Consider the following 15,690-nt stretch of genomic DNA (forward strand, 5'->3'; position numbering starts at 1 on the left):
AGCCCCCCCGGGCCTCTCCTCTCGCCTTGGGGTTGTCTGGGGGGATGTCCGGAGCCTCAGGCCCTGAGCTGGGCCTGCTCACCCTCCTCCCCGGGGCCGAGCAGACCTGTCTTCCTTGTTTCATGATGGTGGGGTTGGCTGCGGTGTTGCGCTGGGTGGAGCTGACGAATCCGCTGGTGCCCAGGAGGCCAAGGCGGGCGGAAGGGACGTTCCGGGAGGGGATCTGGTACTGGCGTGGGTTCCGCCTGCCCATGCCACCGCCCACAGAGCCAGCCGTCGGGAGGGAGTTGGACTGCCCGAAGCCGCGGCTGTGAGAGCCAAGAGGGAAGAACAGAGGCCATCAGTCACCCTCAGCCCTTCCCAACCCCCGGGCTGCCAGCAGGATGCCTCCTTGGGGTCTGCTCACATTTTGACCGTTATGAGGTCTACGGGGGTCAGGGTTCTATGACTAAATGACAGCTAACATCTGAGAGCTAACATCACGTGCACCGCCCTGGGACTTTGATGTTGATTCTTCAATCCTCACGACAATCCTATGAAGTAGGCACTCTATCTCCATTTACAGCTGGAGAAGTAAAACAGAGCGCTTAATAATTTCTCAAAGGTCACACAGCCATTGGGGGGCAGTGCTGGACTATGAGCCCAGAAGGTTAACCCGTATGCTCTACAGCCTTCTTCCACTGTGTCACGGGCCCTGAGCACTCACGTTCCCGTCAAGGGGCCACATGGTAAGAAAGCGGCAGAGCCAGGATCTGTGCCCCTTCCTTCAGACCACAGTCCGGTTCTGATGTCTGTCTGTACAGCAGACTTGGAAGGAGTGGCCTCTGAGCCCCACTAGGATGTAAGCTCCATGAGAAAAAAGATGGCGACTGTCCTCATCAACCCTGCAGGTCCCTCCTGCCTGGATCAGCTCCTGGCGGTAAATGCAGGCTGAGTGAATGAATGAATGAGTCTCTGGCATTATAATCACCTCTCCAAATGGGAGAGCTGACCCCACGTCTGGGGCTCTGACTCCAGGTGAAGAGGAGGGATATGAGAATGTAGATGATGATGTTTGCAATCGCTCTGGACCTAGGACACCGACTGTTCCCCACTCCTCAGGCCCTCCCCAGAGAAAGACCCGGAGGTCACAGGCTTCGCCTGGGTCCACGCAGGGAGGCAGCCGCGGACCCATGGCATCATGCTCGGACACCGTGCTTCCATTGGTCTGGTGACCTCAGTACTGAAGAACTCATCCTCTCCAGCAGGCCTCAAGTTCTGGGAGGGTGCACGGCAGCCAGCAGGGTTTCAGGAACCAGCACATTCTTTCCAAGAAGAGTCAGCTTTAGTCATTCACTGATGTTTCAGTCAAAATGCTTTACCTCCGATGGCCACAAGATGGAATAGACTTGCTTTCCCAGCCACACAGGGGAGGTTTGTACCAAGCCTGTGTGGAGACTCCAGGAGGCAGAGCTGACGTAGTTTAACCAGATGATGGGGAGGGGAGGTGCTGCAAAACAGTTATTTCCTGAGGGAGAGAGGGGTGTGTGTTTGTGTGTGTGTGTGTGTGTGTGTGTGTGTGTGTGTGTGTGTGTGTGTGTGTGTGTGTGTGTGTGTGTGTGTGTGGTGGGGTGCAGCATCTAAGTCATCAGCACAGTTGATCTCAGAAAGTGTTTCTTCCTTAGAATTCCTAAATTTCCTGGGGGAGGCGGGAGCAGGGAAGAGAATGCCACGGTGAGCTGGTGGCAACTGATTTCTGGGCTGTGTTTTTCCACTTCTAGGCTTTTGTGACCCAAAAGAATGGTTCCCAATTCCAGTCAGAGGCTCATGTACACGTGGTGAGAAGGACACTCACGGGTTCTAGGTCTCTTGGTTTATCTCATTCTTTCTCCCATTCTCCCCCTTTCTTCCTTCTTTTACTAAGGTTTAAAATGTTTGGTTTGAAAGAAGAAATTCAGGCCCAGAGGAGCAGAAGTAATCTCAAGTGATGGAAGAGACCTCCTCTGGAGTATGGACAACATGTGACAGGTGGAGACAAGGATCAAGTGGCTGTTTTGAGGGGTGGGGGGTTGTTTTTGTTTTTTAAACTATGAAAACTAGTCCTTTGGTTTTTGGAGCCAGAATTTTGGCCACCTGGTATGATGATTTAGTATTCTCCTAAGATTTTTCCTTATTTAGTGCAGACAGCTTTTTTGCTCATCTTCCTTTTTGGTTGGATTTTTAAAAAGTTATTTCATATGCAAAACAGAGCAGTCAGCGAGTGATGCTAAAATGATTTGTGCTTCCAGGCAGGCAAGACTATATTCTTAAGCAATATAATGTAGGCAGAGGATTCTGTAATGGGACATTTAGTCACGGGAGAAACGTGGACTCCTGAAGTTAGCATTCACAGAGCTGGTAGAGCCCAGAACATTTGGGGGATAGGCTGGATGGAGGGGAGAATTTGGTTAGGCCGTCGAATGACGGTGGATCTCACCGTGGTGTCCTAAACTTGGTTATGAAAAAGTTAGGCTTATTGAGGGTTGCCACTGCTGGTAACCAGAGTGAAAGCTTAAGTCACTTTAGATCACTAAGGCTTAATGAAAGAATCATTCTTTCTCGGGAGAGAGCAAAGTGACAAACGTCAGTTTCCATTTCTCATCCTCTTGCTCTGCCCATCTGTGTCTTTCTGTGCTTTCCTACATCTAACCAACTGAGTTCATTTCCTTGAAATGACTGATAAAATAACATTAATAAGAACCAATTAATTTGGGATTTGGGATAATTCGAGGAGGGGCTGGGCTGCAGTTACCTTTGTATTATGGGAGAAACAGGTCTTCAAAGCAAATTAATAGCATAAAAAGATCCCAGAGGTCATATTTATGAGAATGAATTATTTTCTGGAGCTTCAGCAACTTCCAGTTGAACATCCATAACTGATGACTGCATTCATCCTGACCTAATCAATAAAAGGAGGACCAATCTGGCAAACCTTGGGTTAGCCCAATTCAAGCGTCAGTTAATAACACTGTAGAGGAGTCAAGGTTAAGGGGAACAGTGATGTGGACCGAGGACAGAGCAGGGCAGACGGAAGCAGCGGATGGCACTTTGGGGAGGAAGACAAAAGAGCCTGAAAGCTCTGTTTTCATCTTCAACTTCTGAATTCCTTCTTCCTCTTGGAACTTGTCTCCCAAGGGCCTGGTGTTGCAAGAGGGGTCCGGATCTTCCTCCCCTTTCTTGGGGGTCGAGAAGAGGGAGAGCCTGGGAAGGGGGCAGCCCCAGGGAAGAAGGCTAAGCAGCAGGCCTCGCCTTTCACCTGGGCCCCCAGGAATCCTCAGGGTGCACAGGTGGTCCGCCCAACCCTCCAGGGAGGCTTGGGGCCAAGGAGCTGGCAACAGAGTATTGTTTTTTCTGACTCTCTTTTCTGCACATCATCCGGGGACCAGGAGAGCTGCCCGGCAACCACAGTGGTTAAGAGCACTGACTCTGGAGCTGACGCTGGCCTGCCTGGTCCAAATCCCGGATGCCACTGCCTCCCAACTCTTCTGTAAATTGGGGTTGATAATAGCACCTCTACCTCATATGGCTGTTGCAAGGATTAAATGTATTAATATTCTTAAGTGCTTGGATACCCACTTGGCACAAAGTACATGCTAAATGTTTGTTTAATAAATAACTGTGTTATATATGCTGGAATATGATAACACGTCAATTTTTACATTAATCTTCAATGAAGACTTTTCACAAGTTCCAACTGGCCTTATCTCCCTGAAGTAATTTATAAAACAGTGATGTTTCACGGCACACTTATGCAAATAAATGCCCAACCTTTTAACACAGACAGAGCTTCTACATATGCACTGAGAAATGAGTTCAGAACTTGCTAGGTGCAAGCGAAAAAAATGAGTATTTATCTGCTCATGCTGAAAAAAGTAAAACAGAATGTTGATTTTTCAGCATATCTGCATCATTGTCATTCCCTTGTCTCCCCAAAACTCCCTGTCATTGTTCAAGGCTTCCCTCTACCCCTCCCCGTGATTCCTCCCCCAGATTGTCACTGTAATTCACCTTTAATATGCAATTAGATTCCTCAACTTAAAACCAGATTAAGGTAATGGGTTCTAAAGTACAACGAGGCTTATTTTTAACTGCATCCAAGAAGTTGAAGTACTATGAAAAATCAAGAATGGCACTGCTCCACTCTTAGATTGCAGCTCAGACCAAAATAGACTAGCACTGGGCTCTTCACCCTGCCACCAACTATAATTAGCTTGTCTGCAGCCAGAAGGGAGAAAAAATTACACTACCACTTAAGGTGTGGAGAGAACAACCCGTTTTTGTCCTTTCAGAGCCCCCTGTTGTGGGTAAACCACCAAGTGTTTTGTGGGCGTTCGTTAGCTCGTACCCACTCCCCACTCGATGCCCATCCAGACCAATGCCGTCATTTTGACCATGTCAGTTGAGTTGCCCAAGATCACATTCAGCTCTTCCTCTGGGAATTCTTTCCCTCTACAGCTTTTTCCCAACCCCACCTGTTTAAGGAATGTGATCTGGACTTGTCATAGGGCGCCCTGATAAACAAGGAATGATGCCCTGCGTAGTCCTGCCCCTGGAACCTAAGCAGACAGTGAGGTACTGGAACCACCATGCAGTACAAAGACTGAAATCCCAACATACTTTCTTTGCTGTCGATATCCTGATATGTCTAGAAGGGTTTTCCGAGGGAAAGACCGAAAGAGCTTCTGCACCTGCTGTTTCCATGACAACAATCGTTTTTTCTGTGTCTCTGTAAATGCCTGCAAAACAAACAGGACTTTTTAATGGGTGACGCAGCCTGGCATTAGAGGGAGAAACACGCAATTAATCGGGGAAACATCGGAGTCCTGCAGCTGCCTTTTCTTCACCTTGTTTCCAACCTGCTCCAAACAGCAGTCCGTTTTATTTGGGAGCTGCCTGTACTGAAAATTCAAGTTATTTGACATTGGAGGTGACTGGTAAGGTACATGTATTAAGCTTTTGACAACCCTCGATTTTGGTTGCATTCCTGGCAGATCCATACCCTCTTTCCACTTTCCCCTGACTCCACTCTGGACTCTGTTTATTAACCAAGAATGAATTGCAAAATTGATTGTTGACTACTCGGGCTTTTACAGGCATTTTCATAATCCATGGAAATGCTAAACCACTCCAAAAAATCAATCTGCTTGACGGTGTGTGTTCACCCTGGAGTGGTCTGTGGGGCTTCGGAAAAGGGAATGTACTCTCGGCGTGTCTGGCCTCTGCTGAGAAATCTCCAGTTAAAGGGCCCCATGCTCTACACAACCCCAGTGCGCCATTCCTCACCTAAATTTTGTCTAAGGTTTAGGAAAATGGGTAGATCTGATGCCTTCTCAAGTCTTTTCTAGTAAAATTGGTGTTTGGGGATGCTTTGCCTACTGCCCCATACGTAACGCACTCTCACCTATATCATGTGTCTTTGTGTGTACAGCCTATGTACTCAAGCGAAGCCCAGGGAAGGACTTCACAGGGGCTATGAGACCCCAAGGCAGGGACTCTCAAATTCATGATATATTAGGATCCCCCCAGGAGACTGTTAAAATGCAGATTTCTGAACCCCTTCTCCCCACCAGAGCCTGATTTCATAGATATGGAGAGAAGTCTAGGGGGTTTGTGTTTGCAGCAAGTGCCCTGGGAATTCTGCTGCAGATAAGCCATGGCCATGCAGTGTTCTAGATGGTGAGGACCACGCATGCAATATAGGAAACCCCTGTCAAGTGCCTAGAACTGTGGTCCACGCACTGTCATAAATACACTGGATCTGACTGACTAGCAGTAACAGTGATGGAAATACCATACCCAAGTAGTTTTGTCAATAAAGCATGAAATACTTTAAGTGGAAATAAATGAATACTTAGAGTAACAGACTATATGTCTGTTTCCCATAAAGGAAACAGATTCCTTAAACAGACAGAAAAAAATGACAGTTTTATTTTCTTCCAATGACATTTCATCTTTAAGGACCTGAACACAGGAGAGCTATGTGAACAAAAGCAAGAAGACGTTAGTCATATTGTGGAAAAGGTACTGACGACTTGCAAACCCCTTCCTCCTGGCTGACCTTAGCCAGATGCCACTGAGCACAGTCATCAAGGTGGACTTCCCCAGCAGGCACTCAGTGCCCCGTTAGAGATAAATGTGCTGACACGCCTTAAGGTGCATGGTGGATGGTCTCACGGCTAAAAGGTGAGGATGTGGTTCTCCTCTGTGGTCCCTCTCATTTGCTGGTGATGTTCAGCGAGTGTCCAGCTATACAGGAATAGCTTCAAAAACTGCAAAAGGCAAGCATTTCTGCTAGACTAATAAAGGGATGGGTAGATTCTGCTTCTGACCAGCTTATTCAGCCAAATGTTGAGCGAGGACACAAGATGCAGGTGCGCTGGTCAAGACGACTTGGGGAGGAGAGGAGAGTCCAGCCCAGTGGGTCAGTGGAAGCCTCTGGATGCAAATGGGCAGGGCTTGAATCCCTGCACATCTTTATGCAAGTTCCTCTACCTGAGACTCTGCTCCTTCTAAAAACTCAGGTTAATAATACCTCATCAAAGGGCTCTTGTAAGGACTAAATGAAATTCACACACGAAGGGCACTTAGGATACTCAGAACATGCCTGGCTCTTCGTCATGGGTCACTGTGTGCTGCCCACAGACACTGACTAGGTTTTTCGGCTGCACGGACCAGCCCTCTGGTGGCAGCATATGAATGTCCATCACATCCATAAGCTTTGGTCTTCAACCCTGGCCTTAAACTCCAACCAATGACTTCGAGGTCTCAAAACTACAGCACTGAGCTGGTCTGGAGCCCACCTGAGTTTCCAAGTGACAAAGGAGTAAATGGCTCACTTTACAGATGTGCATTCAAAGCACTTCCAGGGACACTGGTTCATATGTGACATCTCCCATGGCGGCAAGGAGCACCCAAGAAGATGGAAATGTTTACGCCCCCTCAGAGAGGTCAGCTCATCCACTCAGCAGCGGGGCAACAGGCTCACGTAGTTGGGGCTGCAGATGGGAACGGGCCCCTCAGGAGTGCTGAGTGTGTGGCTGTTCTCAGTCCTGGGAGCTGCGGCTGGGAGGCCTGGAGAGGAGCTAGACCATGGCTGGTAATGAGTGATTTCTGAGAGCTGCTTCCCGTGTGTGCCTGCAAATAGCACTCGGTTGTGGGAGCTCTGCTATCAGCTGGGATGCCAGCGCCTCATCTCAGCCGGCTCCAGGCAGCTCTGGGTTGCGCTGGCAGCAGCCTCCTCGGGGGCTGGAGGGGAAGGAAGACTCCAGACTCCAGAATGCCCAGACACAGCCGGTCAGCCACTTCTGAGTTCTCTGTCCCTGTCAGGCCCAGACCCATATGTCTGTCTGGATGAAGATGTGTCCTACAGCTCTTGTGGCTGGATTACAAGGGTCATAAAGGGGGCAAGAGCTCGTCTTCCCAGAACCTTCTCAAGACGGCAAGGAGGCGAGAAGCCTGGGCTTATAATCCAGGAGATGAAGTGACTGGTCTCAGAAGTAAGATTCAGAACTTTCCTGTCCTTTTACTCTTCTAGGGATTTGGCTCCTTTGTCCCTGGGGAGGAAGGAAGGGGTCTCGGCAGTCAACACCGTCCCATCCACTGGCTAAAGAACAGCAAGATCGGGCTGTGAAAGGGAGCCCTGTGTCTCAGAGCCCCGGCGAGTCTCCAGCCCGGTTGGAGACTGTGCCTCGACAGGGCCTCGCGGGGAGGGTGGGTTCTGCACACACAGAATAACCCGAGGCTGTGGAAAATTATTCAAACGTGTTCCCTCTACTCAAACTCAAATCATAAAAAGCTTCAAACACCATTTTCCCTCCCGAAGCAGAGAGCTGGCCCCTCCATCCTGACACGGATGCAGGCAAGCGGACAGGACACAAGCTCCTTTCTGCCTGTGACTCCCGTCAGTGACGTGCCCCCCTCCCCTGCAGTCAGGGGAGATGAGCCCACACGGGGCCACCTTGGCACCTGTCACTTGGAGCTCCAGGGAGGAAAAGGGGAAAGACACAGAAAGGAGAGCCAGGACGCCCAGGGAGGGCATGCACGACGGCAGGAAAGGGAGAAATACCAGGCCACAGCGTCGGGGCTGGCGTGGACCAATTAGGAAGCTAGTGCACCATCCAACGGAGGCAGCTGGAGGACTCGTTACTTTGTCTCCTGGGCTCAGCAGACTGGAGGCGAGGTGGGAGGGAACTTGTCCTGCAGTATCTTCAAGGCTCAGTGCTGAGTGTGGGCGTGGGAGAGGAAGCAGGGTTCCGGTGTGCTTTTTCAGAAATGTAAATGCTCCCCTGATCAGACCCCGCTGAAGCCGAATCCAAGCATCCTCGGCCCCTCCGAGCGCTGCTCCCTCTGCCTGACTGCTCTCTTCCGCTTCCTCGTGGACCAAGACTTTCCCACTAAGATTCTGCTCGCCTTTCAGGTCTGGCTTGGACGGAGTGCCTCTGGGCTCTGGGTAGGTACCCGCCTCCTGGGCTCCAGTTCCTCGGAGGTGGCCTTATTGTCATATGTGTGGTGACCTGTTTTCTTTTTGTCTCACCCACTCCCCTCCCATGGGAAGCTCCCTAGCCAGGGGCAGGATCTAGGTACTTAATAAATATCTACAGAATGAATGAGCTCTAAAACCCATCCCCTGTTCTTGCCTTCTCTCCTTCCTATTGATTTTCTGCTGGCCCAAATGACAGCAGTGTCAGGATTGGACATTGAAAAGGGTGAGTGGGACTTTGGGTGGAGGCTACCTAGAGATTGTCACACTGAGTGAAGTAAGTCAGAGAGAGAAAGACAAATATCATATGTTGTCACTTATATGTGGAATCTAAAAAAATGGTACAGATGAACTTATTTACAAAACAGAAACAGAGTCACAGATGTAAAAAAAAAAAAACTTACGGTTACCGAGGGAGAAAGCGGGGTGGGGGGAGGGATAAATTGGGAGATATTGGGACAGACATAGACACACTACTTTATATAAAATAGATGACTAATAAAGACCTGCTGCATAGCACAGGGAACTCTATGCAATACTCTGTAATGACGTCTATGGGAAAAGAATCTAAAAAAGAGTGGATATATGTATACGTATAGCTGATTCACTTTGCTGTACAGCAGAAACTAATGCAACATTGTAAATCAGCTCTACTCCAATAAAAATTAAAAAAAATAAAACCAATTCTTATAAGAATCACAAGTCAAAATACAGCAGAATAACCACCAAACCACATACACACAGACACACGTTATTTCTTCTGAACGCTTTCCTTTTCTCCCCGCTCTCCTCCAATTTTCCTGAGCTCAAAGGGAAAATGTTTCCACACCCCCGGGGCTAGGTGGCAGGACTGTGGTCAGCCTCCCCAGGCTCGGTCCCTCGGGCAGGCTTCCGGAGCCGGACGTTTCGCTCAGGTATTTGCCCCCAAGTCAGAGCTCAGTCCAGGTGAATCTCTGGACCCCAGAGTAATACGCAAGCTGCGTTTAGGCTTGAAGCCACCACAGCCAAGTTCTGCCCGAGCTATTATTAATGACCCCCCGACTCAAACACAAGGTGTTGGAGACCCAAATGATCACACCACAGAAACTCTGAGAACCACTTTTAAGCAATGAGAAAAAGCAGTTTCGTGAAACCTGTCACTACTCACCTCATGGATTAGACACTTGTCTATGAGCTGTAAATAGGAACTTATATTCTCCTCATCGGGTCTGGAGACCAAGAGCTGTGTGCACACTGGGAATTAAAAAAATAAAAAAGGGAAGGTGAATTAGAGAAATGTACACCCATCCTAACCTCTGAGATCTGCCTCTGATTTCCTTTCAGGACCAATATTTTGAGAGGTATGTGTGACTGTGGCTTTATGTCACGTTCACAAAAAAGGCCAGGAGGCTCCTCATTCCACTGAAGTCAAAGGCTTGGTTACCACAGGAGCCCTTGCCTCCAGAAGCCCCTTTGGTTAATTCCACGCATACCATTCTATATTAAGCCTTCTGCAACCCTGCCCACTCTGGAAGAGGAAGAATGCAGCAGCGTCCGGAGCCCTGTCTTTGAAAGAGGTTCCTTTTGAGAGGGAGTTCAAAGGCATTAAGACCATCAGCCCTTATCAGAGAGCAAGAGCTGTAATTTTGTGAATGAGCCGCACATCTCATCCAGAGGAGTGAGGCTGGCACGCCTTTTAGGATGTGAGGTGTGTGGGCACGCACATGAGCAGGGAGCCTGCTACTCAGTCACAGGAGGGTGATTTTCTCAAAGCGGTACCCACATTTATACGTGCACAGGCTCACATTCACCTACACACTCAAGGAAGTTCTCGTAGAGACAGAGCAGAGCTAGTCTGCAGGTGGAGGACACAACCCCCCTGGACAGGTCATGGCCACACTAGTGTAGCCCATTCTATTCTCATCCTAGAGGTCCTGATGCTCTGATTTTGATGGGAATGTTTAGAAGGCCAGGTGGAGATGGTTTGACAAAGACGTCAGTGAGAAGTAAAAATGCCTCGCCATGAAGCTTGAAACGGGGCATCAGGATTCCTTTCTCTCCCTAATCCTGCATAACCAATCTGTCACAGAATCCCATTTATACCATTTCACGTAGATTTTCAGTATAGCATTGTTGGTAATAACAAAACATGGAAGCCATCTCAATGCCCATTCATTGTGGCCCTGTTAAATTATGGTTTATGCATACAGGGGAATAGTACGCAGCCTTTAAAAAAGAATGAGGTGGTGCTTTTGTATTGCTAGAAATACTGAAAGCATATAATGTGAAAAAAAACAAGCTGCAGAGAAACATGTAAGCAAGACCCGTGTGTGTGTAAAAAGGATGCTCATGAGCTTGTATATGATTATAATGTTTCTGAAGGGATATTCCGCACCGTTTAGAGTGGTTACCTCTGAGGACGAAGATGGCAGGGCCTGGGGTGTAGGTGGGCGTTATTTTTCACCTTTCACTATTTTGTTTAGCTTTGATTTTTTATGTAGAGCATGAATTAATTTTATAATTTATTTGAAAGTAGTTAAATTTTAAAAAGACACCATGTCAGAGGACTGCGAGTCCCCTGAGGGCAGAGCCCACATGGGTCTTGTCACAGGGAAGGGGGGTGATGTACCACACTCTCAGATAACCACGCCCACCTGTACCTCCACCCATGGGGCCGTCTGCTCTAATCCACACAGCAAAGAGCCCACTTGGGGGTGGGGGAGAGTGAGAAGGTGGCGGGACCTACCCGGACCAGGAAGCTACCAGCATTTCAGCTCCAAGGGATGCTACAAACCATCTCCTCTGAGCCAGATTTCTACAGATTTCAGTCTTTTTAAGGACATGTACCATAGGAAGTGTCTCACTGCGCCTGTAAGATTCAGCTGTCCTTTTCGTTAGAACCCAGTTTTAAATGGTCTGAAATATTGCACAATGGAAGAGAAAAAACTTGTTTCCCCTTCCCAAAGGAAAAGTACTGGTATTCACTACATTTTTTAAATAAACGAGATTTTTTGAGAAATACCCCATCAAGCACAAATTATTCTAGTGTCAGACAGGGTCAAGGATATGTGCATAAGGGCCGGGCACAGGGCAGTCACAGGCAGAAGGGGCGCTCTTACCCAAAGGACCACGTGGGAATTCTATGCTGCCTTACAGACACACACAGTGTGGCTGTGGTACCTTCTGTGGCCCGTGGGAAGGCTGCCTTCAGCCTGAGCATCCAAAGGCCCAATGAGCGCTCCGCCAGCAGGGCCCAGGAGGCCCTGGTCTGAGGAAGTGGGAGAGAAGGGAGCCAGGGTGAAGGAAGACGCCTTTGGGGATCAGAGAGCTTGAAATTCAGATCCAAATACCTTAACCTCTCTGGGCCACACTTTCCTCATCTGTAAAATGGGCTAATGACATGTACTCTGGTAGTTTGCCTAGCACCCTGGGGAAGGTTCTCAGGAACTGGGAGCTCTGGTCAGTGGTGTCGAGAAGAGGAAAGGGGAGGCGGGAGAATCGGGTCCTACCTTTCCCCATGACACGTGTGAACTGCCCAGGGAGATCCCCCTCTGGCAGGGGGGTGACAGCCAGCTCCCCGTCACAGCTGCTCAGCTGGTGCGGTTGGAGCCCGCCACTGGCCCCAGCCGAGGCAGTGGCCGTGGCTCCCGCGGCCGCGGCGCTCTCTTTGCAGTCGGGGCTCTGGCTCTCCGGGCCCATCAGCGAAGGAGGGTGTGAGGCCTGGGACTCCCGGCGGCGAGCCTCGGGGGTGGCGCCTGGGGAGCTGTAGGCCTTGATGGGAGTCAGGATCATTTGGTGCAGCTCCTGGAGGGGGATGCGCAGGTTGCCCCCCTCGATGATGTCCTGGATGGACGGAGGGAGAAGACCTCCATGAGGGTCAGGAACTGGGTGACCCTCCTCCATGCCGCCCCACCTCTTCCCCGAGCTGTTCCCACGCAGGGCTCAGGGCTGCTGACCCCTTCGTTAGAGTGTTCTTTGGAAGAGCAACCATTGAAAACTGAATCATTCTCTTGTTAGCCCAGGCAGAAAACTTGGAAAATACATACAGGTATGGCAAGGAAAATATGATCACTTTAAAATCCCACTATCTAGTGATGATCACTAAAATGATTTTGGTACATTTCCTTCCCTGGCTTCCTCAATGCCTTTCTTTAAAATGCATTTATTTAGTTTACATTCACACACTTTAGAAGCTGTATAACAAAGTTATACAGGGTCACACGGTGGCTTCCTGACCTGCGTGTGATTTGTTGTAGATGAAGGAACGTGCTCATTCACACCTTCATTCAGCGCATGATACAAGCAACACAGGCGGTGGTTAAAGGCACAGACTCTAGGACAGATGCCTGGGTTTGAATTCTGACACTGCTGTGTGACCTTGGGTAAATGACTTAACCTCTTTGTGCCTCAGTTTCCCTGTGGATACAATGAAGGTAACAGTAGGACCTGCCTCATCAGGTGGTTGTGATGATGTTAATATTTGTAAAGCTGCAGGTTTCAGTGTTATGTGCTTCTTTGTTAAATCTATAAGTATGTTTTGGGTGTTCTGACCTGCTGTGCACTGGGCTAGGCATGGGGATATGGCGAGAAAGCCAGTAGGATTCCCTCAGGGAGTTTACATCCTGCCATGAGATGAACATTCGTCATGCTAGAGACTAAGGCACAGGGCAGGGCTGCTGGGAGGGGAGGCTCCGCGACGGGGTGACATTGGAGCAGGAACCCAGTTGAGCCTGAGCTGCAGGTTCCCGGGAGTGCTCCAGGCAGAGGGCACAGGCACTGAGGTGGGAGCCTGGAGTGTGTGAGGAACAGCAAGGAGGGCTGGGGTAGAACAGGGTGGGGGAGGGGAGGGGGTGGAAAATGAGGTCCAAGGAGCCATGGGGGCCTGAGTGTAGGAGTCAGCAGTCTGGGGCAGGGATGCAAGAATTTCTTCTACATGAGATGAGAACTGTATATACTATACAGGCAGACCTTGGACATATTCCGGGTTTGGTTCCCAACCACCTCAATAAACCAGTTATCTCAATAAAGCAAGTCACACAAATGTTTTTTGTTTTCTGGTGTATATAAAAGTTATGTTTACACTACACTATAGTCTATTAAATATTCGATAGCATTATGTCTAAAAAAGACAATGTACATACCTTAATTAAAAAATACTTATTGGGGCTTCCCTGGTGGCACAGTGGTTAGGAATCTGCCTGCTAATGCAGGGGACACGGGTTCGAGCCCTGGTCCGGGAAGATCCCACATGCCGTGCAGCAACTAAGCCCGTGCGCCACAACTACTGAGCCTGCGCTCTAGAGCCCACGAGCCACAACTACTGAGTCCGCGCGCCTAGAGCCCGTGCTCCGCAGCAAGAGAAGCCACCGCAATAAGAAGCCCGCGCACCACAACGAAGAGTAGCCCCCGCTCACCGCAACTAGAGAAAGCCCGCATGCAGCAACGAAGACCCAACGCAGCCAAGAAATAAATAAATAAAACAGAAGCCTTTAAAAAAAAAAAAAAAAAGACTTCATTGCTAAATAATGCTAGTCATGACTGGAGCCTTTAATGAGTCATAATTTTTTTGCAATAGTAACATCAAAGATCACAGATCACCATAACAAATATAATAATAATGAAAAAGTTTGAAATATTGTGAGAATTACCAAAATGTGACATAGAGACATGAGGTAATAAGCAAATGCTGTTGGAAAAAGGTCTCCAAAAGCCTTGCTCAACTCAGAGCTGCCACAAACCTTCAATTTGTTAAAAAGAAAAAAGCAAAAGGCAGTATGTGCGAAGTGCAATAAAGCGAGGTATGCCTGTAATGTATATAATCGTCTGTACTACACACATGCCTTTATATAATAAAATTAGATCCTCCTATACATAGAGTTTTATATCCTGGGCATTATTTATTAGAAAAAGGAGTGAAAGTTGATTCTGGTAGACATCTATCTGTTTGCCCAATGCTCGCAGAGGCACAGAACAGGCTCAGATGCTTGGGGCTGGAGGTCAGGGGTTGGGGGGTCTTCCGTGGTGTGGTGGGTGGACCTGCCCTGCCACAGTGCTGCCCAATGCTTAGGCAGGAGACCTCTGCCCGGGACCCGGGAAGGACCGTGACTACCAGGGCCCTGATTACTAATGAAGTATTTGATCTTCTGAGAGCCCAGAATAGCAAGGACATAATTTTAAAAGCCTGAAGTATGAGTACCAACCCGTTCCTGGGATCCTCTCTTACCAAGAAAAATTGCTTGATGATGTCAAGGAACACAAGCTCATGGAACGTGATCATTTCTACACCCGGACCGCCCATCAATCAGTTAGAAAGAGGAAATCTGAGGACGTAGCCTTGGACAGGCATGTTTCAGTTCTGGGCAGCAGAACACCGACAGCCCGCCCCGTCGCTGGCGGGAACCTGCTTTGTTCGCGGGTTGGAAGCAGAGCCTGAATGGTGCCTCAGCCTAGTTGGCACGCAGGGATTCGGAGGGAAGTGAAATGTTAAGTAGCCACCAGAACTGTCTCAAACCTGGCCAGGGCCACTATCCCGCCTACTTCAGGGGAGAGAATCCCATTTTCCTTTTAAAGAGGCAGGCTTCAGAGAGTCTACCCTCTTCCTTCTAAACCTGGCGGAGAGGGCCGTGTGTGGTGAGACCAGCCTGCAGCCTGTGTCTGCCAGCCTGATGCGTGAGGCAGGACGCTCCTGGTCATTCCCAGTTTTCCCACTGCCCAAGCTGGACCAGCCCTTTCCCAGAGTCTGATGCTGTCACGTGACTGGTTCCTCGACTTTGGACCTGGTGATCTATCAGGGCGTGACACAGGGAGGCAAGCTAGCTGACCTATGCCAGAAGAGCCCCTGCCGCCTTTTCTGACCAAACTGTGCGCCAACTGGGCAACCCCTGCCTCGAGGTCCTCCAGTTTCTGCCAACCGCCCAGCCAGCACCTGGGTGTGGAAGGTCAGCCCTGACTGAGGAGGGGAAGGGAGAGGAGAGAGAAGGGATGAGGCTTCCCCATGAAAGGGGGCTGGGCAGGCGGAGCTGGCAGGCCCCTCTGGGTGACCACATGTACCCCTGCTGTGCCATCCCGCGTGGCAGCTACCACTGAGGGGAGCTAATGCACACTTGTGATACTCTGTCGACTGCCACTGAAACCTTGTCTGCTCTCGTCACGTGGCGTGAAGGCTTCTGTAGTTACTCAGTGATGGGGAAGGAGATCTGGGTTATGCTAAGAGC

At 49.3% G+C, this 15,690-nt stretch overlaps 1 protein-coding gene across 1 annotated transcript in view; it reads right to left on the reverse strand.

Annotated features, from left to right (window-relative positions):
• The window catches only part of SAMD4A (sterile alpha motif domain containing 4A), a 230,477-nt gene that overhangs the window by 14,899 nt on the left and 199,888 nt on the right, over positions 1 to 15,690 (reverse strand). The window contains exons 7-10 of the mRNA XM_082848456.1: positions 11,986 to 12,319; positions 9,645 to 9,730; positions 4,636 to 4,754; positions 107 to 308 (exon numbers count right to left, since the gene is read on the reverse strand). Coding sequence (XP_082704582.1) covers positions 107 to 308; positions 4,636 to 4,754; positions 9,645 to 9,730; positions 11,986 to 12,319 — 741 coding nt within the window. The remainder of the gene's footprint in view (positions 1 to 106; positions 309 to 4,635; positions 4,755 to 9,644; positions 9,731 to 11,985; positions 12,320 to 15,690) is intronic.

This window comes from Leucopleurus acutus, assembly GCF_964270905.1.
Source record: "Leucopleurus acutus genome assembly, chromosome: 1".
Lineage (NCBI taxonomy): Eukaryota > Metazoa > Chordata > Mammalia > Artiodactyla > Delphinidae > Leucopleurus > Leucopleurus acutus.